Here is a 26,247-nt window from a genome sequence, read left to right on the forward strand (position 1 = left end):
ATCATGTAGACTTAGGCATGATCACTGAAAGATTGCAAATCAACAAATTATAAGAAGATTAAAATAATTATAGGTGGAGTAGTTTATTCCATTTCTGTAATATTTATACAGATTTCAATTAATCTATTTTTTAATTTAATATTTAACTACATTTTAAGTTGCCAATGCGCTTAAAGAGAGTAAAAGTATAACAAGGGTCATCATTAGGTATGAATTTGCCTTAAAGAAAAAACATGTTTAAGAAGCAAATTATTACATCAAGCTGGTACATTTCAGTAATTTAATGTTCAGTTTTCAAAACCCCCTCTTCCCTCCCTAATGTTCCAGGTAAATAAATGTTAAACATTTAGTGTGACAAAACTATTATTTAAAATGTATACGAACCATGTGGAGCCAGAAAGACCAGCAATGTAGGTGGCACAATCTAAAATCCCCAATTCATACAGGGCCTTCATCACACCGGAAAATCCAACCATGGCTCGGAAACCCCCACCTGAGCCCAATATGGCCACCACAGGCACCTGGAATGATGAAACACAGAGATCATTTGTAAAGTAAAATCACAAAATATATTTTCCCTTGGTTACAATTTTTATGTTGTATGTTCACCATTTGGTAATAAAGACTTAAGTTCACCCCTACCTTGACAATGTCTTTTAAAAAGAAGAAAATAGTATTTCATATAAGAAAATCAAGAATTAACATCTATTAGAAAGCAGGCATTATTAAAATGACCAAATAGTTGTATTTGATAATAATAACAACAAAAACAACCCTCTATATGTGCTCTACTCTTTGCAGTTTTAGCTTGCTTGCAGGTGCCCTTTTTTAAAAAAAAAATTAGATCCTTTCAAAAATCCTGAGCAAAAATTTTTGTACATTTTTTAGATGCAACTTCTGAAATGATAACATTACTTGCAAATGATCTATTAGCTGGTAATTTGTAGTTAAGTACCTTTTTTTCTTGGCCCAGAATTCTTATTGCTCCTTTATGTTGACTAATTTCAAAATATATGCTATTATTCAAGCCATAAAAAAGAACGTAATGGACTTAACAGGACCTACAAAATTTATTTTTTTATTCTTTAATTCAGTAAATAAATCTAATCAAGTTGTCTATATTTCTGGCATCATCGGTGGATCTGGACAATCTAGTTTATTTAAGTGAGGCAGAAATATAATAATTACAACTACAATAAAAATAGGGATGGATGATATTTGTTGAGCTCTTACTCCCTGATAGGAACTGTTCTTAGTATTTTACCAAAACTGTCTCATTTAATCTTCACAAAATCCCTATGAGGTTTCCATTTTACGGATGAGGAAACCAAAACACTTGGAACCAAGACCTTGGGAACTTGTTCAGAGGCATGCAACTTATAAGTAGCAGAGTCGGAAGTCAAACTCCAGGCTCCTGTACCCAGGCTCAAGCTTGCATGTCTTACTGAAATAAAGTGCTACAGGCTAGGAGTACATGGGCTGCAGAGGTGTGGTCAATTCCAATTAGAGGAATTAGAGTGGTAGAGAAAGCTTCACAGACAAAGAAGAAAACTGAGCTTACTTTTAAAGATGCAGTGTTTCAACAGGAAGGGATGAGGACAGGGAAGGAGGCTGTTTTGGAAACGGTAGTAGCATGCCCATGTAAGGTTTTCACAGTAAAACGGAGAAGCATAAGCTACCTGCAACATGACTAAAACACAAGAGTGTTTGGAGAGGGAGAGATTACCAGTTTCTTTGTGGCCCTGAACCATTATTGTTGAAGACAGCTGGTTTTATTCTCTATCCTAGGGCAGCACTTCTGAAAGTGTGCATAGCTTTCAAGGGGTCCCCAAAGTCAAACCTATTTTCATAATAACACTAAGTCAAACACTTCATATACTTGTAAAAATGTAAAGCATTACTGCTCTTCTCACTTTATCTTTGCTTTGGAAAATAGTTATTTTCATAAAATATTATTTATATTAATCTGAAATCAACTTATTTAAAACAAATACATATTTTAATACAGTTTCTCCATTTTAGTTTTTAGTGCAGTGAATATTTATAGATATAACCCATATAAACATAATTTCTTAGAAGTGTTTGATATTTTTTAAGCGTGTAAAGGATTTCTGAGACCAAAACATTTAGTAACCACTGCCCTAGTATATCAGAGACATGGTGAGTGCAATTGAACATCTGTCAGGAAAATCCTGAGCCTGTTGAAGACAAAGCAGTGGGGAGACAAGGAAGGGAATAGGAAAGAGGAAGCAGGTGGATGGGAATATTTACTGGACAGACAGAGGCTAATGCTGTATGTCATATTACTGGGGAGTAGGGGTATGATTTGTTTGACATTGTTTTCCAATAGTAACAATTCTCAAGAAAGAAATTATACATGGAAGACTAAACAATTTATGGAGTAAAAGATATTAGATCATGAAGCCAGTCAAAACTTTATAAGAGATGAAGCAAACAAAGAAATCCACATGGTTGGAAGACCAGCAGCTGAACTAAGAGGGGATGCTGTGACTGGAGTATCAGATTTGAGTTATATCAAAATAATCATATCGTTATCAGATTTTATTTTATATACTAGGGAAAAACAAATCGAATTTTCAGAATACACATGCAAACCGCAGAGTGCGCGTGCATAGATGAGTTAAAGTACTTTTGACAGTTCTATTCTATCTCTAATAAACCCAGTACAGCTTATAAAGAGATCAAGGTACATAGAATCAAGGTACATTTACAGGGAGAATCGTTAATATGTGGTGACCAATCAGATGTTAGGAGAAAAAGAGGAAAGAGTGTGGTCAGACTGTTGGGGTCAGACTGAGTGTGGTCAGACTGCTCTAGCTTTGCTCAGAGCAGATGATGCCATCATTACTCAGGAGAAGGATCCTACAGCACCAAACCAGGCTGAGGGGGAAAGGCTGCACTCAGTGTCAGAAATGCAGAATACACAACACGAATGCACCGTGTTCTAAGCACTTGCACCCTGACCCTTGGTGTCCACTCACCGATGTGATAAATACCTCTATTTATGAAATCATTATTTTAGAACTCGAAGAACCAAAATGCATATACAGCTCTTAACACACAGAAAGGGAATCTGTAGAGGTGGGGTCTTATTGGAGGTAAGACAGTGAATGGCAGGACACCTAGAACTAATTTGCTAAACCAGGGCTCTTCTCTAAAATGGAGTGCCCTCAAATTAAAGGACCCTCACCATCAAATTCGGTGTGAATTGGAGACCTTACTCATGAAAACACACTCTACCAGTTCTGTGCAGTGGAACAATTTAAATGGCTTTGAATATATATATATAAACAGAAAGCTCTCAAACAGATTTAAAATTGTAAATAAAATAAAATACATAAGCTCCTAAAAACTTGTCTAGAAGGGGCAGAAAGCTAAGATAGGAAGCTAAAGTTGGGTTATAAAGTGAATGGAGGACACTTTAGTATTAATTGCAAGAATAGTTGCAAGAAAGCCAAATAAGAATTTAGAAAAAGGAGGAGGGATTTGAATTAGGCCTTGAAAAATGAGTTAAATTTATAGGCAATGTAACAACAACAATAATAATAGTAATAATAATAAACATTTATTGTTGCTATGTGCCAAGCATTGGGCCTATAGTCAGGCCAGCACAGGCATAAGCAGGAAAGGGTATGTGATTTGGGGAGCAAACAACCAGGCTTCTTATTGTAGCAGGAGTACACTTGGGAGTTGGGAAAAATAAAAGTATGAAGGGCTTTTAAGAGGAAAAAAATATCAGGGTTGATATTGCAGGAAGAACATTGTTTATATTAAAAAATCAATTAGTGGCATTTGAGCCTGTTGATTTGGTTACTTGTAACACTGCATTACTGAAAATAACATTAAACCCAACATAAATCAGATAGAGTGAAAAAATTCTTAGTAACAGATTACACTGTCCGTTTCAACATACAACACATAACCTGCAGTGTTGTTCAGAGGAAGATTTAATAAGAGAAGTTGGAAAATTTAATATGAGACCTTTTCTAAATCTGCAAAAACAATTCCCAGATGTCCTTTCTATATGCCAGTAGCCCAACATATACTTATTTTATTTTTTAAAAGATTTTATTGGGGAAGGGGAACGGGATTTTTATTGGGGAACAGTGTATACTTCCAGGACTTTTTTCCAAGTCAAGTTGTTGTCCTTTCAGTCTTAGTTGTGGAGGGCACAGCTCAGCTCCAGGTCCAGAAGCCGTTGCCAGTTGCAGGGGGCGCAGCCCACCATTCCTTGAGGGAGTCAAACTGACAACCTTGTGGTTGAGAGAATGCGCTCCAACCAACTGAGCCATCCAAGAGGCAGCTCAGCTCCAGGTGCCGTGTTCAATCTTAGTTGCAGGGGGCGGAGCCCACCATGCCTTGCAGGACTCGAGGAGTTGAACTGGCAACCTTGTGATTGAGAGCCCACTGGCCCATGTGGGAATCGAACCAGCAGCCTTCGGAGTTAGGAGCACCGAGCTCTAACCACCTGAGCCACTGGGCAGACCCCACCAACATGTGCTTATGGATGATCATTTAATGTGTTAGGAATTTTCTGGAAATAGCCACTTACTAGTAAAACTGGAATTCATGTGTTACATATATCCCATTGCTTTCATTATTGCTTTGCAGTAATTCTTAGGGCTTTCAGGTAAGATTTTTAAGTCCGATATTTTGGGTTGCTAGCAGGTAAAAGAAAATGTCAGGCATTTGTACATTAAAAATTGAATAATCAAATAATTGCATGATTGCTAAGAATAAATTACCACCTTCATTTATTGCACACAAAGTAATCTGTTTGTATGTACCATATCATTTAATTTTCACAACTGCATGAGATAAATATTATTACCTCCATTTTAAGGAAAAAGTAATTAAACACAAAGAAGACCCTTTTTCCGTTGTTGCAAAGCTAGAAAGTGGTATCCAGTGGATTCAAACTGGATAAAGAAGATTATTATAAGACTCCAAAGCTTTTAATTCACTACGCTCCACTCTGTCTCTGAAAGCTTTCCCTACAACTAACTTTGTGACTTGAGGCAGAGAAAATCCTCTCTGGACTCAATTTACTTATATGTAAAATATTGGGTAGAATTAATGAACTAGAAGTTTGTTTGCTACTAATAACATTCTAAATTCTAAATCTCATACAGAATATGAGTTATAAAACTACAGAATTACAAATTTTTATTAACTATAAAAAAAAGAAAGGGGAGACTTATCTAGAAAATACTGTGTGCCTGGCACTAGCGTAGGCTCTTTCACTCAATTTGTTTGTCTTCACAGCCCTCAAAAGGAGATCATTATTATTTCCATTTTTCAGAGGAGAAAGTATTCAGCGCACACATAATACTTGCCCACATAGAGATAACTAGCAGCACCAAATGTGAAGTGACGTGTCGCTAACACCATAATTTGTGCTCTTTTCCTTTTTTTTTTTCAGAACAAAAGCAGTAATCTTCATTGAGAGAAACTTGGTATTTAGCTAAATTGTGTTTCAGATTCATGTATCACTTCAGATGACATCAGTACAGCTTTACACAATAGAGGAAGGCTAAATCTGAATGTCTTAATAGTCTTGGTCATTCTGATATAACTGTCAAAAATATAAGTGGGGAGTTATAAGGCGCAGCTGTTCGTCCTGGCTCTAAATCTAAAAGAATCAAACAAATAAATGTTGAGAAATTTTAGGTTATATTTAGACTTAATAGCACCAGTATTTGTGTATAGATGATATTAATGACTGTTTCTCATACTTCTCTCACATGATCACAGGAAATGAATTTGCATTTACGAATAAACCTTCTAGCTTTGATTATTTTGGTACATGGACTTACAGAGATTATTAATTTCCCCCCCTCCCCTTGAAAAAGAAAATTCTGAAATGCTCAAAGATTTTTTTTTACATTTTCGTAGATTTTTAAGCTTTGATAATTAGATAAAGGCTTTTGCCTCCTTGGCTTATATATTAGTCAAGGTTTTCCAGAGAAACAGAACCAATGGGGGTGAGGGAGAGAGAGAGAGAGATTTAGGTTGATTTATTATAAGAAATTGGCTCGTGTGATTATTGTTGGCAAGTCCAAACCTGCAGTATTGGCCAGTAGGCTCTAGACCCAGGAGAATCCGTAATGCAGTTCTAGTTCAAAGGCTAGCAAGGCAGAGAGGCCCAGGAGAGCCAACGGTGCAGATGAAATCCAAACGCAGCTTGTTGCGATTTCCCTCTTGCTTGGAAGATTGGCCATTTTGTTCCATGTAGGCCTTTACTGTGGATGAGGCCCACACACATTTGTGATGGCAATCTGCTTACTCAAATGTCACTGTTTATCTCATCAAAAAACATCCTCCAAGTTGATACATAAAATTAATCATCACCCTTCTTAATTTGGCACCCATGTATATCTCTTTAATCCATAATCTCCAAATAAAGATAATAACAAAGTCATACTTCCAGTCTACATGATACAACTAGTTTGTGTATTACTGGAAATACACTAATCCTTTCCCTAGAAGACGATGCAAAGTCCTTGAATAATGTTTATTCTCCTCGATATTTCATACCTTAAATATGACTCTATTTTTGTGTTTCTACGTGGGTTCACACACATATACATGCACGTACACACACATAAACATACTCATAACAAACTAGGGAAGAAATACTCATGGCATCCATAGTTCTCATTTCAGTACCTGGTCACCTGGTCGTAGCTGGTATGTATAACTACCTTCTTCCACTATTCATTCGGTGTTCCCTTTGCCTTCAAAAAGCACCTCAGCTGGTCATGGTCATTTTCCTGGTGGGTAACCTAACCTTCATTCCTGAAAGGTCTGGAATGGAGAAAAGGCCAGATGTCTAATTACACAGAGACACGTGATTTGTGGCCAATGGTTTGGCCATATGGTTAGGGACCTTTATGGAACACGATTAGAAAATTAGTGAGAAAGATGCCTCTCTGAATGGAGGACAAATGTGAATATATTTGTGTCCTATGTTAATGTCCACCAAAGGTTAGTCCTTCCTGGACTGGGCTCTCATAGTTTCCAACTAACTTTGCTCAGAGGGCCTGATAATACTAAGAGACACCGTAGGGGATCTCTTGTATTTCAGACATTCTCTTCCTTACCTCCATCATGGAGTAATAGTCCAACTTTTCTTTGGTAGTCAACATCAGTCACCCCAGCCAGCAAGGCAGCCCCTTTCTTTGCCTTGATTCGGAGGCATGAGGAGCCCAAAGTGGCCAGATAGCAGCCTTAACTTCCAGTCCAATAGAATCACTGTTCCATTGCAGGTGGGAGCATTCCTCCCTTTGGAACTCCGTCCTCTAAGCCAGCGGAGTATACAGTCATGCAGATAGGGAGCAAACGCTTTGCTAGTGGGTCACTAGGGGTAATAGTGAGTGGTGCCACTGCCACTTCCACTCCTTGATCCTGGACCCATAAATGCTAGGGTGCTGACTTCTGGAGAACCTTGCTTGCCCCAACCTTGGAAGGTACTGCTACCTAGCTAGTACTATAACTGAGTCTTCAAAAGACTCAGTTCTATCAAGAGAACATGGCAAGACTGGTGAATTCTATCACATGGGCCCATTGCTATAATTCACTTGCTATGAGGTTAGTTGCTTGATTAGAAGCAATGCTGTGTGGAATATTGTGACAGACTATAAGGCATTTTATAAGTCCACAGATAATAGTTTGGCAGAAGCTTTGAGTGCAGGGAAAGCAAATCTGTATCCAGAATAACTAGCCATTCAGGTAAAACAAACAAACAAAAAACATTCAGTCTGCCACCAGGTAAGCTGGCTGAACGCCCCAGGGAATGGTGACATATTGGGGAATCAGTGTTGGCATTTGCTGCTGGCAGACTGGGCACTCAGCAGCAGCTGTAGCCAAGTCAGCCTTGGTGAGCAGAAATCCGTGTTGCTGAATCTAAACATAACTTCCAGCCCTGTCATGGTGGCCACTTTTTCTATGACCCTATCCGGCACTGATGGGGAGCTGGTGAAAGAAATTCTTGGGTATCCACAAAATGGGTATTCCTGTCCACTTGATTATTATAATCGTTCTCTGCTGAGGCCACCCTCTGGTGGACATTGACATAGGACACAAATACATTCACATCTGTCCTCTATTCAGAGAGGCACCTTTCTCACCAATTTTCTAATCGTATTTCTTAAAGATCCCTAACCATTCGGCCAAACCATTGGCCACAGACAATGAATCTGTATGTGATTATACATCTGACCATTTCTCCATTCCAGCGACATGAAAAACCAGGATAAACTCCTTGAACTTTTGCCCCCTGGTAAGATTTGTCTTCACCACTGTCCTTCAAGGATGTCCCAGATAGGGCTGCAGTCCTGCGGCTGTTCACTTGCAGGTAGTGCCTGAATATTGTGTAGGACCATCTGTAAACAAGGCCCACGTTTTCTCTTCACTGTCAACTGATCCCAGGGATCTCTCCCATGAGGCATCTTTCAAGTCAGGCTGGCAGAAGAAGGTAACGTAACAGGAGTGGGCACCATGGGCCACTTCCTCATACAACTCACTTGAGTCTTCAGGACCTGTTCAGACCAATCTCACATAGTTCACCACTTCCATTTGAGGATGGACTGCATCTGTGCACACCCAACTTTATGCTTGGCAGGCCAAACAATACCCAGTTCATGATGATCAGCTCAAGTCACATGATTACAGGTCTCCGATGGTTAAGTCTTCAGTCTCTACTAAGGCCCAGTAGCAGGCCAGAAGCTGTTTTACAAAAGGGCAGTAGTTATCCACAGAGGATGGCAGGACCTTGCATCACAATCCTAAGGGCCTTTGCTGCAGTTCACCGGTGAGAGCCTACCACAGACTGCAGACAGCTTCCCTGTCTGCCCCTGACACTTCACGCACCGGTGGATCCGAGTGGTCATAAGGCCCAAGTGGCAGAGCCCCCTGCATGGGAAGTGGCACCTGCTGCAGAGCCTTCTCTTGTTCTGGGCCCCATTCAAAATTGGCAGATTTGGGGGTCACTTGGGAAATGGAACAGAGCAGCAGCCCCAAAGGGACCTAGCAGGCACTGTAGGTCTGGTTTGTAGGAAAGAACAGATGCGACAACATTTCCTTTCTCCCAGTAGTGATATCTTGACATTCCCCCACACCACTAGATCCCTAGACATTTCACCGAGTTTTGCTGGATTTATTTTCCACTGTCTGACATGCAAATGTCTTACCAATAAGTCTAGAGTAGTTGCTACTTCTTGCTGGCTAGATCCAATCAGCAGAATGTTATTCACATAATGGGCCAGAGTGATATCTTCTGAACGGAAAAATCAATCAAGATCCCTACAAACTAAATTATGACATGGGCTGGAGAGTTGATATATTCCTGAGGTAGGAGAGTGAAACTGAAAGCAAGTTACTTCTGGTGGTCTTTATTAACAGGGATGAAGAAAAAAGCATTTGCCAGATCAATAGCTGTATGCCAGGAACCATGGGACATGGTAATTTGCTCAAGCAATGAACTACGTCTGATACAGCAGCTGCAATGGGAGTCACTGCTTGATTAAATTTATGATGACCCACTGTCATTCTACAAGATCCATTTGTCTTCTGCACAGGCCAACTAGGCAGGTTGAATAAGGATGTGAGTGGAATTACCAATCTTGCATCTTTCAAGTCCTTAATGGTGCCACACGTTTCTAGAACCTCTCCTGGGAGGCTGTGATGATTTCAGTTTGCTATTTTCCTACATAGAAGTAGTGCTAGTGGGTTCCACTTGGCTTTTCCCACCTTATTAGCCCTCATTACACAGCTCATGGAACCAATGTGGGAATCTGCCAGCTGCTGAGTATATCTATCCCAATTATGCGTTCTGGAACTAGGAAAATAACAAAGGATGGGTCCAGAGACTCATTAGGCCTACTATGGCAGGGACGGGGCTGAAACTCCATTTATCACCTGACCTTCAGAAGCCGCTCCTCTGACATTTGGCCCCACAGAGTCATTTTAGATCTCCTGAATGGATATCAGTTCAGAGCCAGTGTCCAATAGTTCCCAAAAGGTCTGATGATTTCCTTTTCCCCAGTGTACAGTTATCCTGGTCAAATGCTGTAAGTCCCTTTTAGAAAAGCTGGGAGAAAGATTACCAGCATAAATTTTTGGCAGTATCCTGGGTCCTTCCTCAGGGGACCCAACCTCCTCTTCATTCCAGGGGTTCTGCATCCGTAATCCGGCTCAAGTCTGGGAATTGAGGGGTCATACATCTCTCTATCTCTCTCTTTTTTACAAATTATATATATTATCAGACATTGACTCACAAGATTATGGAGACCAACAAGTCCAAATCTGCAGTACAGGCTAGCAGTCTCCAGACCCAAGAGAGTTAATAATGCAGGTCTAATCTGAAGGCCAGCGGACATAGACCCAGGAGAAATGATGGTACAAAGTCTAATTCTGCTGAGAATTCCCTCTTGTTCAGGGAAGCTGATCTTTTTGTCCTATTCAGGCCTTCAACTGATTGGGTAGGGCCCACCCTTCTTACGGAAGGCAATCTGTTTATTCCAAATTCCAGGATTTAAATGTTAATCACATCGAAAACCACTCTCCAAATTGATACATAAAATTAGCCATAAGTGCCCCATTTCATGTTTTAAAGAGGCAAGAGAAAACTACACAACCATGTCTATGCTACCACTAACAAGTCTAAAAACGATGCTCAAAAATTATGAAAACTACAGAGCAAATTTTTGCCTGGTAAATTATTCATTTAACAAAAACTTTTCACTTGATAAGTGGGAAAAAGGAGATTCTCAATATATAACACTAATGATATTATATAAAAATTCATTTCAAAATGAAGTATTCAGTAAAATATTGACCTAAAATATTTACTTACAATACTTTCTAATATACCTAGTCAAGTTGATCAAATGATGTTTTAAATTTCTAAGAGAGTTTGTCATTTTATTGATTAGCATGAAAGGAAACAGTGAGTCGAACAAGTTGAGAAGCATTAAAATTTTTTATGCCATTTCCTCATTAGTATCATAGGTAGGTGGTTATAATCATTTGAATTGTTATGTGTTGGGATTTTGTTGTTGCTTTTAGGAATTATCACTAATACATTATTCTTTTATCTCTTCTCATTGATAAGATCAGGCAAATAAAGAATGACGATGTCTACAATAATCAAAACAGCTTGGCATTGGCGGAAAAACAGACACATAGACCAATGGAATAGAATTGAGAACCCAGAAATAAAACCACATAAATATGGACAGATAATTTTTGACAAAGAAGCTAAAAACATACAATGGACGAAAGACAGCCTCTTCAATAAATGGTGCTGGCAGAATTGGATAGCTACGTGCAAAAGAATGAAACTGGACTGCTATCTGTCACCATGTACCAAAATTAATTCAAAATGGATCAAACACTTAAGCATAAGACCTGACACAATAAACTGCATAGAAGAAAACATAGGTACTAAACTTATGGACCTTGGGTTCAAAGAGCGTTTTATGAATTTGACTCCAAAGGCAATGGAAGTAAAAACTAAAATAAACGAATGGGATTATATGAAACTGAAAAGCTTCTGCACAGCAAAAGAAACTATTGACAAAATAATGAGGCAACCAACTGAATGGGAGAAGATTTTCGCAAACAGTTCCTCTGATAAGGGGCTAATATCCAAAATATACAAGGAACTCATGAAACTCAACAACAAAAAAACAAACAACCCAATTGAAAAATGGACAGAGGACCTGAAGAGACATTTCTCCGAAGGGGATATATAAATGGCAAATAGACATATAAAAAAATGCTCAACATCGCTAATCATCAGAGAAATGCAAATGAAAACCACAGTGAGATATCACCTCACCCCAGTCAAATGGCTTTCATCAACAAGACAAATAGTAACAAGTGTTGGAGAGGCTGTGGAGAAAAAGGAACCCTCATACACTGTTGGTGGGAATGCAGACTGGTGCAGCCGTTATGGAAGGCAGTGTGGAGGTTCCTCAAGAAATTATGAATAGAATTACCATATGACCCAGCAATCGTTCTCCTGGGTATCTACCCAAAAAATCTGAAAACATTTCTCTATAAAGACACGTGTACTTCAATGCTCATTGCAGCTATGTTTACGGTGGCCAAGACATGGAAACAACCAAAATGTCCTTCGATAGATGAATGGATAAAGAAGTTGTGGTATATATACACAATGGAATACTATTCGGCGTTAAGGAAAGATGATATAGGAGCATTTGTGACAACATGGATGGATCTTGAGAGTATAATGCTAAGTGAAATAAGTCAGACAGAAAAAGCAGAGAACCCTATGATTTCACTGATATGTGGTATATAAACCAAAAAGAACAAGACAAACAAATGAGAAACAAAAACTCATAGACACAGACAATAATTTAGTGGTTACCAGAGGGTAAGGGGGTGGGGGGTGGGTGATGAGGGTAAGGGGGATCAAATATATGGTGATGGAAGGAGAACTGACTCTGGGTGGTGAACACACAATGGGATTTATAGATGATGTAATACAGAATTGTACACCTGAAATCTATGTAAATTTACTAACAATTGTCACCCCAATAAATTAAAAAAAAAAAAAAAGAATGACGATGTCACAAAGCCCACATTACTGGAATATACTTCTATGTCCTCTTTCTAATTTGCTCCAATTCATCAACATATTCCTGCCAGTTTGGAGAAAAACCTGGTACAAATGTAAAAACAGAATCCTTTCTTCCTATGTTTCTGCTGAGAGTCAGTTTTCCAAAGTGCCAACTACTCCCATATTCCAAAGCACAGAGCTAAAACATCTGAACATATCTGCAAGGAGATGGCCAAGACCTAGATTGGCAACGCTCAACTAACCACATTTCACCCACTTATAAAAGGTGTTGGAGATGCTGAGTTGAAAATTAAATTCTGTAAATGTAAAAGAGAATAAAAAAAAGTAGCATTGATTTTTTTTAACTATTAAATATAATAGTGATTGCATTAGAACTGTTTAGGATTTAGACTGCTTTTTTGTACATCCTAGGACTTTACATATTATTTTGATTAGAGAATAAAAACAAAGATGGCAATTATTGAGTCTAATATCTTGCCAGTACATCTTTACAGTATCACCAATACCTTACAAAGTGATTACCACAAGTTTAAGAACCATCTGTCACCATACAAAGTTATTGCAATATCACTGACTATATTTCCTATCCTGTGCATTATTACATCCCATGACTTTATTTTATAACTGGAAGTTTGTACCTCTTAATCTCCTTCAACATTTTTGCCCTCTCCTCAACCCCTCCTCTCTGGCAGGCATCAGTTTGTTCTCTGTATCTTTGAGTCTGTTTCTGTTTTGTTTTGTTTGTTTGTTTTAGATTCCACATATAAGTGAAATCGTATGGTATTTGTCTTTCTTTGTCTGACTTATTTCACTAAGCATAATACCTTCTAAGTCCATCCGTGTTGTCACAAATGGCAAGATTTGATTCTTTTTTATGGTTAAGTAATATTTCATCACATATATATATATGTATATATATATAATATCTTCTTTATATACAATATCTTCTTTATTCGTTCATCTATCAATGGACACATGTCTTGGCGACTATAAATAATGCTGCAATGCACATAGGAGTGCATATATCTTTTTCAAATTAGTATTTTCATTTTCTTCAGATAAATACCCAGAAGTAGAATTGCTAGATTGTATGGTAGTTTGAGTTTTAATTTTTTGAGGGACTGCCATACTATTTTCTGAAGTGGTCGAACCAATTTACAATAGTACCAACAGTGCATGAGGGTTCCCTTTTCTTCACATCCTACCAACACTTATTTTTTGTCTTTTTGATAATAACCATTCTGACATATATGAGGTGATATCTTATTGTAGTTTTGATTTCCATTTCCCTAATGATTAGTGATGTCGAGCACCTCTTCGTGTGTCTATTGGCCATTTGTATGTTTTCTTTGGAGAAATGTCTATTCATGTCCTCTGCTCATTTCTTTTTATTGGATTGTTTGTCTTTTTGAGGTTGAGTTGTATGAGTTTTTTTGTTGTTGTTGTTATTAATCTCATCTCTGATATATAATTTTAAATGTCTTCATCCATTTAATAAACTACCTGTTTGTTTTGATGATTTACTTCACTATGGAAAAACTTACTAGTTTGATGTGTAGTTCCATTCACTTATTTTTGTTTTTGTTGCCCTTGACCAAGGAGACACATCCAAAAAATATTGTTAAGGCCTATGTCAAAGAGTCCACTGCCTTTTTTTTCCTTCTGGAATTTTATGGTTTCAGGTCTTACATTTAAGCCTTTAATACATTTAGAGTTTATTTCTGTAGATAGGGTAAGAACATGGTCCAGTTTTATTTTATTTTTTGCATGTACCTTTCCAGTTTTCCCAACACAATTTATTGAACAGACTGTCTTTACTCCACTGCATATTCTTGTCTCCTTTGTCACATATTGATTGACCATATAGGCATGGGTTTATTTCTGCGCTCTCTATTCTGTTCCACTGATCTATGTGTCTGTATTTTTATGCCAGTACCATACTGTTTTGATTACCGTAGCTTTGTAGTATAGTGTGACATTAGGAAGTGTGATACCTCTAACTTTTTCTTTCTCAGGATTGCCTTGGCCATTCGGTGTCTTTTGTGGTTCCATATAAATTTCAGGAGTATTTGTTCTAGGTCTGAGAAAGCTTCAGGTCCTAAACTGGATGCTGTCTATTGAAAACTGGGAAGAAGACAGTCACAGTGTCTACAGGGAAAATTGAATAGTACTGTTCTTTGCTTGACAAGCTACCACAACAGCCCACTCTACCTTAAAGAGGCTGTTTAGCCAGTACTGAATAGAAAGTGAAGATCTTGGCAGGGAGCAAGGGGAGTAGGAGCTTAAAACACTCCTGGCCAAGGAATGTGTTATGGGAATGGGTGGTGCTGAATATATCTAAACTGTTTTTTTTTTTCCTACCAAGAGAAAAGAGTCTAGACCCAAACCAAAACAATAACAACGAAAGTTTTAATTCTAGGAATGACTTCCAAAAACATGAATTTAATACGTTTGAAGAACATGCCAGCGAAAAGCATAATTACCTCATTCACCATCTGTTGCAGAAGAGCCAATTTCTATAAATATTAGGCCAAATTTTATCTTCCCAGGAAGACTCCTTTCTACAAAACATGGGGTCATGAGGGGTTGTGACAGCAACTTTCCTTTTGAAAAGGAATACCTAAGGACAAAGGCCAGCTGGACTTCTGCACCGTTGCGTCCCACACACATTTCTAATTGAACAGTTCAAACTGGAATCTTTTCTTCCAAACCTTCTCCTCAACCCATACTTCCTCCTAAAACCTGACACTGGTGTACCTCAGCTTTGAGCCCCTAATCTCTCTTTTAGGTAATTTATCCCCTGCATGCAGTGCCAAGCCACTGCCTAAATCTGTGTCCTGACTCATTCAACGAAACATCAACCATGGAGTGGTACCTATGTCAGGTGCTGGGAATATAAAGGGGAATAACATAGACAGTGCCCCAGTCCTCGTCAAACTTATATTCTAATGGAGAAAACAGACATGAAATGAATAATTTATACAAGTACTTTAAATACAACTGTGGTAAGTGCTGAGAAGATAAAGTGCATATTTATGCCGTAAGAGAATATAACTGAAAGAACTAACTTGGAATTGGGAGGAGTTGATGAGGGAGAGATTCTCAGAAGGAGTGATTTATGAACTGATTACTGGATGGAAGGGTGTTAGTTACCCGGAAAGCAGGTGGGGTAGAGAGAGGGGTGGCCCAGGGGAAGCATTCTGCAGTGAGAAGAAACAATGTACGCAAGAGCATCCATTGGCAAAGGGTTCTGTGGAGACATGGAACTATTGGGGCGGGGGAGTGAATTAGGGGTGAGATGGGAAAAAATGAAGCTGGAGAGATGCTGTGAGGTCAATCCTAAGAGCAGTGGAAGGATTTTAAGCTTGGGATTGACAGAATCAGATTTGTGTTTTTAAAAGGCTATTCTGAATTCAGTATGAACAGAAAGCAAGGAGAGGACAGGCACAGTAGAACTACAGAGAAGAGAGAGGGTTTTATGTTCAGGTTTAGACAAGCTGAGTTTGAGACGTGAGAAATACAAGTGACAAAACCAAGGAGGTGTATAGATATACAGGTGTGAAGCTCAGAAGAGAGGTTCTACGTTGTTGATAAACCTGTGAAACTCCTTAGCACACAGGCGGTGAGTGACATCATGGAGGGATTGAAAATTCTTAAGAAGCATGCAGAATGAGGAGAAAGGGAGCCTAGGACTGAGTCTTGAAGAACTGTTATATTTACATAACTTGCAGAGGAAAACGATCTGGTAAAGGGACCCAAAGGGGCATAGTGAAAACAAAAAAATAGGTAGTGAGTGAAGGGTGGAGAACGTTTCAAAAAGTAGGGAGAAATTTGTTATTTGCAGCTGCAGAGTTGGGTAAGAAAGGGCCAGAAAAAGATACTGTGCATTTCTCAGTACTGGTGACCAGTGGATCCGCAGCAGTAGAAAAACAAGAGTAGGCGCCTGAGCAAAGTAAGGAAGTCGAATGAGATTATGTAGAAAACTTTGAAGAAGTTAGTCTGTGAAAGTAAGGGGAGAAGTAGAACAGAAAGGAGAAGGGAATGTACAATCCAGACATTTTATTGTTGTTGTGGCTCCTTGTTTTCTCTTTCTATGGGAGTTTAAAACGTGTTCATATTTTTATAGGAAAAAAATCGTACAGAGTTAGAGGCAGGCAATATAGGTGTGAGTGGCCCTGGGAGGACCGGACAACTGATATAATGAGGTTCCCTACTGGGGTTTGCAATCCATATCTGATGTGGATCTGCACTTGAAATAAAAGGGGCTCTTTACTCCCCTGCACTGAGAGGGAAGTGGCAAAGGACAAGCATCAGATACGGAGTATGTCAATCCCATTGAAAAGACCTGAAGGATTTGTCAACTGATGACTTTTCATTTCTCTTTGGTTAGGAACTAAGTCTATCAGTTGTGAGGGGAGTGGAGGGGGGATGAGCAGCAGGGAGTGAAGGAAATAATTGCTGCAAATAACCAGAAAGCAACTAGGCAGGGAAACACTGAGATTATAAATCAAGGTCTCCCAAATGAAGACGATGATCATGAAGTAACAGAGGTATCTAATGTTTCCTACTGTTCCCTCCGGCAAACTCATTCCTCAAGGCTTGGCCATTCTTCCGCTCTGGTAGGACAGTCCTTTCAAGGGGGGGGAAGTTTTTATCAACCCTCTTAAGGCCCCTGGCTGGGTCTGGAAAAAAAACTGACAAAGAGAGAGTAACAGGAGAACAGCCTACAAATTGATGTAATATTAAGTTTCACACAACACGGGAGCTCTCGTAAGGAAATGAAAACCTGAAGAAACAGGTAGACCTGAGTATTTGTACGAGTATGCTAGGTTTGATGAAGAGTGAGCAGTCGTGTAAAAATACAGATCAGAAAGTATGAGGTAAGCATAAGAAACTGGAGGAAATTTAGCAAGGCATGTTGGTTCGTATTCTTTAGGGTATCCCTTTGTCCTTGGAAATAAGAATTCTCCTTTCTTCTGAGTATAGAGAGGGCACCTTGGACAGGTCTTATGACCTGTGTTAGGGGAGAAAGGTGGGGAAAGGTCAGAGAGACCTTTCAGTTTCTGCTCCTTCCTCAAGCACCTTTCAATGAAAGTAGTCAATATTACAGAACTGTACACTTGAAACCTATATGATTTTATTAAGCATTATCACCCCAATAAATTTAATTTAAGTGTTTTTAGAAAAATATTTAGTATGCCAAGGTGACATAAAGTCTTAAAAGTCTTTCTCCCCAATTAGGTTTTAACCTAACCAAGGAAAGTGAGTGTTCAGTATTAACCACCTCAGCTTTATTCATCTCCAGTTCCTAGAGCAGAGTCTCAACAAATGACAAATGGCAGAAATAAAAAAAAAAAAAAAGGCAAAAAACAAACTTGAAACATCATTTTTCTGTTCCAAGGGTATAACAATACCAAACAAGGCTGGGAACAAAAGCAGGTTGTAGCATTGCTGCTGAAAATTTTAATATAGCTAAAATACAAAAACAAAAAAATTTCCCAGGGAGCCAGAAACTTCTGAGTAATATGTAGAGAAGGAAGTGTTCTCAAGGGCTAATTAATCTGTGAACATAATCAACCACAAGTGCTGCTAGGGACCTATGTGGTGACAGCAAGACACAGGATTGAAGAGAAGTCTGTCTTTTATTTTTTTTAAATAGAAACTTAAATGGAGGTTTTGCTTCTCCTCCTAGCTTCCTATTAGCAAAAATTCTCCAAAAGCAACATCTGATCTTAGAGTTTGCTCCCTAACAACAGGCATTCCAGCCCCAGAGATCGCCTTTCCAACCCTATGCCCACCTAAAAACACATTTGGATACCTACAATCACATGTGGGACGGGGTGTCCATCTGGCTACCTTACTCAGAATTTATGCCTCATTTCCCATTATATTTTGCACTTAATTTATAATAATCTCGAATCCTGAGTCTGTGGGTATATATAGGAATGTGTGTGAGTGAGTGTGTGTGTGTGTGTATGTGTGTATGTACTTTTCACTTATGTACTTAATGAAAATATTATCTTTCTAAAATTACATTGTTCATTTAGAATATTCAACTAACAGAAAAGCTCAAAGAAATAATTTAAAAATTACTTGATATGCCACTAAGAAGGAATTTCATCATTATGATTTGATGAGTATCATTGCAGTAATTTTAAAAAATTTAATTAAAGTATAATTGACATATAACATTATATGAAATATGAAATTATACTGTTTCCCTGAAAATAAGACCTACCCGGACAATCAGCTCTAATGCATCTTTTGGAGCAAAAATTAATATAAGACCGGGTATTGTATTATATTATATTATATTAATTACATTATATTATATTATATTATATTATATTATATTATATTAGACCCAGTCTTATAGTAAAATAAGTATAGTCTATTTAGTTTATTTATAGTAACATAGGACCGGGTCTTATATTAATTTTTGCTCCAAAAGACACATTAGAGCTGATTGTCCATCTAGGTCTTATTTTCAGGAAAACACTGTATTAATTTCAGGTATATAGCATAATGATTTGATGTTTGTATATATTGTGAATTGATCACAACAACAAATCTAGTTAACATTCATCCCCATACATAGTTATAAAAATATTTTTCTTGTGATAAGGACTTTTAAGATCTACTCTATTGGAAATTTTCAAATATGCAATAAATATTATTAACTATAAAAACAATTTTTTGTAGATTTCAGATAGAAAGATAGACGGATGAATGGATGATTGATAGATAGATAGATAGATAGATAGATAGATAGATAGATAGATAGATGATAGATCAGTGAAGGGATAGTGAATGAATAAATAGCCCAAAACTGGATTATATAAAACTGGATTATATTTGTATAATAGCCCAAAACTGGATTATATAATTCAATTGTATTTATTGAATAATAAATGCTATTTATTTTACTGGAATTTAAGGAAAGAAAAAGAACTTAAAGTACAATTTAAGGATTGTATTTTCAATATTTGTTCACAAAAATATTTTAATTTTAAGATCTCTTGATAATTAGTATTCTAAAAAGCATTAAAATGTGGAGATCATTATTTTTAGCTACTTGGTCAGTTTCGGATGATATCTTTTAACTTCCTGCTATTAAATATTAAGAATTGGGAACATTTCCTTTTATCTCCCCTATTCACATCTACCTATTTTGGTTAATTGTGTTATCATTAATAAGATTTAACATTTTCTTCTTGTTCAGTAACGATAATTCCACAGTAGTTTAATCTTAGTCTATGTTAAAATGAATTCAATGATCTTTTTGTATCTGACACTAAATTTTTCCTACTAATGAAATGGAGGTCTTGTCTGTGCATAAGAAGTCTATACCTCTTTTAAAAACTATATCTGATAAATATTTCCAAATATGGGCAGCATTTGTGATGACCTCCCTCAAAGAGTTTCCACTTATGAAACACTTACCTTACATTATCTTAACAAGATGAAGACATAATGCTCAATCTCAATGTTTTCATATTTCGGTGAAATTTGGGAGAAAGTACAAACAAAATTATTATTAAATACAATAACATTTGAAAAATTTCCAACTCACATCACGTGTAGAATCCAAGCCTTCACTGTCCTTTGGACCCAGGAGTTTCTTCATGTTTTCCTTTATGTTTTCTTTTCTTCGGTGTCTGAAAATTTTCTCCTCATCACACAGAGCCATACTAAATCGAAGGTCTGGGGATGAACTGTACATAAAACAGACAGTCATAAGCCAAAATCCCCAGTACCCTTGTTATATATCATCCAGTCCCTGCAAGTCCCCACTAGCTACCCTCATACATGCTCACTGCTTCCTTCAAGCCATTTCCTAGGAGGGAACTTGAAACAAGAGTATAACATGATAGCGGTCTTAAAGCTGCATGTTCCAAGCCATGTTTTCAGAAAACAAGGAAATTGAGATGTTTTAGGAAAAACAAATTAAGCAAACAAACAGTAGTGATATTTGATCATTACAAGCAATATTTTAGTTACAACTTTCCAAAGGACAAATACAGATAACTCACACAGATCAATGATTAACAATTTATAGAAGAATAGTTAATAACATAGAATAAGTAATTAATTTCACCAGCAAATTTTTAAAATACAGTTATTAGTAAATTAATAATGTTAAAAGGTATTTTAAATATCTATTTAGAGTACTAGAACAGGGAAAATAACACTCATACATTCATTTTGGAAATATAAATTTGCAAAACACTTTTGAAAAGTGATTAGGCAATGAGCACCAAAAGTAATTAAAATGTGCATTTCCATTGCTCTAGTAATTCTATTTCTGGATATCTACCTTAAAGGAACTAACTGTAAATTTTGAAAAGATCATTTAACTGTACCATCATACAATAAGGAAATGTTCATTACATTATAGTATATCAAATCATTGGATTACACAGTTATTAAATTTGATTATTAAGAAGATTATGTAAGAAAGGGAGAAAGAATAAGAGTGACTGAGCATTTTTAAAGTCAAGTCTTTGGGTAAACTCTTCCATTATTATTATTTATAATAATACATTAAGTTGCATAAGAGATAAAAACCTCACCTGCACAGTTGTCTCTGTGTATCCCCTTAAATTTATTTTCTTTTCTGCTCCTCAGAGATGACTACTACCTTACATTTGCTCTTTATTATTTCAATTTATTTTTTTTATAATTTTACAGCATGTATTTATGCCCCTACAAACATATAGGGTCATTTTGCAGTTTTCCAATTTTTGTATAAATGCTATCAACTACATGTATCCTGCAAATTTTTTTCTATTGACCATTTTGTTTTTGAGATTCATCTCTGTTTATACAAATTGAACTGATTCAAACATTTTTTACTGTTGTGGAGTATTCTCAATATATGAACACAGCATAATTTGTTTATCCATGAACACTGAGGTTGCTTCCAGCTTATTTTCAACTATTACAAACAATACCACCATGAGCACAGTATGTATGTAGAAGAGTTTCCTTTAATATATGCTCTTTAGAAAGAACATCTCATAAATTATCACAATAGATATGCTTGTAAAATATTATTTTCTTATTTTACAAATGAGTAACAAAGTGATTAGAGATCATTCAATCATCAACATAATTGGCAAATAATAGATTTAAATTCAGAACTTCTCATTCTGGGACTCCCATTTCCCGTAATATACTATCCTGATCATTATCTTACATTAACCACAAGAAGCATGATTTTTACAGAATCTACAAACAGAGCAATGAACATAGATGTTTAAAAGATAGCAATACAAAAATATCTGGAAGAAAAATTTTTAAATGCTGAATAATTCCATCAATATGGTAACAGAAGTGTGTTTCATTTATTTATTATGTATTATCTTTGACCAGTTAATTTTCTTTTTTTTCACTTATTTTGGGTATAATGGAAGACATTCCATGGAAAATTGGATTTTTCTTTTAAATAAAATATTTTCATTATGGAGTAAAGATATGTTAGCATATAAAAATAGAGTTTGATTAAGGCTCATTATAAATATATAGTAAATTGCTTCCGGACATTTGTGCGTTACTGTGTTTTCCCTAAAATAAGACCAGGTCTTATATTAAATGTTGCTCAAAAAGACACATTGTTCAGGGGATGTCATGCTGAAAAATCACGCTAGGGCTTATTTTCTGGTTAGGTCTTATTTTCGGGGATATACGGCATTTATAGTGATTTTTCCTACAGTTTTTGATAACTTTTTTTTTAGTGTTGTTAAAGACCATTTCTTTTACACAATATGGTCCTAATTACATCAGTGAAGACCATTTCCCATGAAAACAAATAGCATTATTTTCATAGTTAAATAACAAAAATATTTCTAATCTCATGCCAAAATAAACCACTTTCAGTAACAGACAACGTAATGCAAAATAATACAACATAGTAATTTGGACTGTCCTTTGATTCTTCCTGACATATATTGAGGGACTGTGGTTATTTATGCCAATAATTTACTAACTTGAATCAACATGCTCCAGTGATCAACATAAGAGAAAGAAATGTCAAAACCCAATGTCAAATCACAAGATAGGAGAATGTGACACTAATTTATGTGACATTTGTGTAAATAAAATATGAGCTAGTAATTTTGGTAAAACCCACTTTCACAGAGAAATTCAGAGACACAGAGAGGTTGAGGGAGGTGGGATGCACTGAACTCTGTGTTAGATCAGTGATCAGGCCTGACTCCCCTAAGATTCACCATTTGAAAATAAATCAACGATTTTCCACCTTTCATTTCTGGAGGCCACTTTGAAAGAACAAGAGCCTTCATGGAACTGTACCATTTGTAGTCCTGCTATCCACTATGAACAAAATCAGTCTAAATTTTCAGGTTTTCAGCTTTATAGTTTCCTGTCTAAGTTCACTTTCATGTTTTCAAATATTTATCTAAAATAGCAGTAGAAAATAGGCTTAAATAACCCTAGCCATTTATGGTTTGTATTTATGGAAATAAATACAAAATGGGGGTGGGAGGGCTTTCTAAAAGGCCTTATGCTGACATCTATTATTTAACCAGCAAACTACAGGAAAATTAAGCAAAAAATATTAGATTCAGTTTTTAATGTTGTAGTTAGGAGAGAACTAAAGAAAAGCAAAATGCATTTAATACATTTTTATATTCAAAGCTGATAGAATTATTTCATATATTAAAAGTATAATTTTAACAATTAAAATAAGTCAGTGGAACACTCACAATATTTTCCATTCACTGAAATAAATGCACTTACCAAACTTCAAGGGACATTTCCAGAATCATTTCAGTGACCTAAAACAGACAGATTAGGTCAGAAAGGAATGCGTATTGTATCTAATGCAAACAAATCAAAATAAGTTTTGAGTTCCAGATTATAGTCAACCTAAAAAAATAACCATAAAAATAAAAGTAACATAGGTCCATGAAGACCTCAAATTACAGGTATATTTCAATAATTTTTTTTGCTATTTATTATGATATGATTACTTAATACATCACTTTAGCACATATTAGAATTGTGTCTGCAGGGTTGTCTTCTCCTTTCCCCGAAATGAAGTAGTTCAGTTCCATAATTATTAGTCACAAAACGAAAATTGCCTGAGATCTAAAACCTATAAAGATGTGTGTCTATTATTCAGTAGCTATCCCCGGGCCTCACTATCAGAGACTAATGCGTCTGGGAGGTTAAAGAAAGCCTGGGTGAAAATTCAAACATGTGCATCTGTGACATGTGTGGGCTGTAGTAATTGGAGACAGAACACCTATCCAAGGTGGGCAGTGGGACCCAGGGACCAGTCAACAGTGATCAACCCAAGAAACATCTGCAAATGTGATGTGGGGCTCAGGTTTTTATTGTTTCCACACTACCTGAGCCAACCAAACTTATGGGAGGACCTCATTCTGCCAACGGGCCAATTCTGGGTTAATAGAAAAGAGAGTGACTAATATTCACAAAGCAGAAGGGATATTAAAAGGTGTCTTTCCAAGACATGAATCTGCTGTATAGAAAGAACTTCTCTGATATATGGTGATGGAAAGAGAACTGACTCTGGGTGGTGAACACACAATATGAGACATAGATAACGTATTACAGAATTGTACACCTAAAATCTATGTAACTTTACTAACAATTGTCGCCCCAATAAACTTTAATTTAAAGAGAAAAAAAAGAAAACGAAGGAAGAACTTCTCAATACTCTTCCTGTCATTAGTAATGAATAATGTAACTTTAGGTTGTTAATGAGAACCAAATGAGAAAATGTTTTGAAGGTCGCTGCACAATTGTAAGACGGTGCTATTGTTTTTATTATATCGGTTACCATAAGAATATAGTTACAGTGAACCTGTTCAATACCTTCAAATATAATAGAACAGAACTAGGAAATGCCTCTTAAAAACTGGAGAGGCTATTTTTAGAACCAACATAAAATGCTATAGATAATTGGCTTTGTTTTCTTTTTGGTTTCAGGGAATGGAAAAAAACAAACCAGAAGGAGCTTTTCAAAAGGTTAAAATAAGTTCACGGATAATTCTCAGCACTGAATTTTATGAGTAAGAAAAACGTATTGAAATCATCTGTACAAAAATTTGCCTCTCCCATTAAATTCTAAACTCTCTCTTAAATAGGTGTCTATTGCTACCGTGTTTTCCAGAAAATAAGACCTAGCTGGACTATCAGCTCTAATGCATCTTTTGGAGCAAAAATTAATATAAGACCCAGTATATATTATATTATATTATATTATATTATATTATATTATATTATATTATATTATATTATGTCGTATCATATCGTATTATGTCATATTAGACCTGGTATTATATTATATTTATATTATATTATATTATACTATATTATACTATACCTGGTCTTATATAAGACCCGGTCTTATATTATAGTAAAATAAGACCGGGTCTTATATTAATTTTTGCTCCAAAAGACGCATTAGAGCTGATTGTTCGGCTAGGTCTCATTTGGGGGGAAACACGGTAGTTCATTGCACAGTATCTAGCATAAAAAGCATCATCAATAAATATTTGTTAAGTAAATGTGTATGTGTATGTGAGAGGGAACACATCAGGCAATCTTGTCTTATCAAGAACATCTCATTTCTACTTGAGATAAAATCATGGGCTAGTCCAACCCAGACAGAATTTCTCATGTATGGAATTCTATGACCCTTCATTCATCAAAACAGCATATAAATATTACTTTGAAGTTAATAAATAATCAAGAGTCATAGTACAAATGGTATTTATTTATTTTTTAACATGCCCAGATGAATCATATTTCAGTTATAAGTCAAAAACGTGATTGGCTTCTGAGCAATTAATGTAATTGCTATCTATTCTAAGAATAGATAGCCCACATCCCAGAGTACGTTATGTCTAGTCCCCATTTCCAAATTTCAAATGGAGTCCTTCCCAAAGAGGGCTTGGGAAAAAATTTTATATTGAATGAGATTACTTTGGATATTTAGTAAGAAAAACAAGACATGGGTAAAACATGGTCCTTTTTTATGTTTGTTTTTCAAAAAAATACAGGAAAGCTGATATTAAAATAAGACTAAATTTACTATTTTTATCTCCAGATAGCAAAAGCACCATGGCAAAATGGAAATAAAAAAGAAAAATAAAAAACCAATATTACAACCGAATGTGGATTTTTCTAATAAGTGAAAAGATTCAAAGCTGGAATGGGCTTCCTATTCTAGTATGCCACTTCACGCCAGTGTTCAGGAGAAAGCTTACTTCCCAACTGGCAGATCCCTAAGGCATTTATATATTAAATTATTCAATGCCTGAATATGTCTAATATCTATTTATCCTGACAACTTAATAAATAAAAGCAAAATCAACCGTGCTATGTTTCCAGTCATATTTGTCTTTTCCGTAAGAATGGCCCTTCTACATCCATCCACATTTGTTGACTATTCGTATTCCTAGACAGACTGATAAGACTCTTTAAATGAAGGCAGGGTGAGAGAAGAGAAGACACGGGATTTTTTTCTGCCATTTGGAGCATTGCAGAATGTGTGGCCAAGGTTCTGGTCACGTGGGTTGGTATCTGCACTTCTACACGTTGCCCAAGTGGATCGTCCACAATCAAGA

The 26,247-nt window shown here is 36.5% G+C and overlaps 1 protein-coding gene across 2 annotated transcripts in view; it reads right to left on the bottom strand.

Moving 5' to 3' along the window:
• Positions 1-26,247, bottom strand: part of PLA2G4A (phospholipase A2 group IVA) — a 343,561-nt gene that overhangs the window by 45,131 nt on the left and 272,183 nt on the right. For both annotated transcript variants that reach the window (XM_081026434.1, XM_081026433.1), the window contains 3 exons: positions 23,390-23,427; positions 20,202-20,343; positions 385-521 (listed from right to left, as the gene is read on the bottom strand). In XM_081026434.1, coding sequence (XP_080882560.1) covers positions 385-521; positions 20,202-20,343; positions 23,390-23,427 — 317 coding nt within the window. The remainder of the gene's footprint in view (positions 1-384; positions 522-20,201; positions 20,344-23,389; positions 23,428-26,247) is intronic.

This window comes from Rhinolophus hipposideros (assembly GCF_964194185.1).
Source record: "Rhinolophus hipposideros genome assembly, chromosome: 19".
Lineage (NCBI taxonomy): Eukaryota > Metazoa > Chordata > Mammalia > Chiroptera > Rhinolophidae > Rhinolophus > Rhinolophus hipposideros.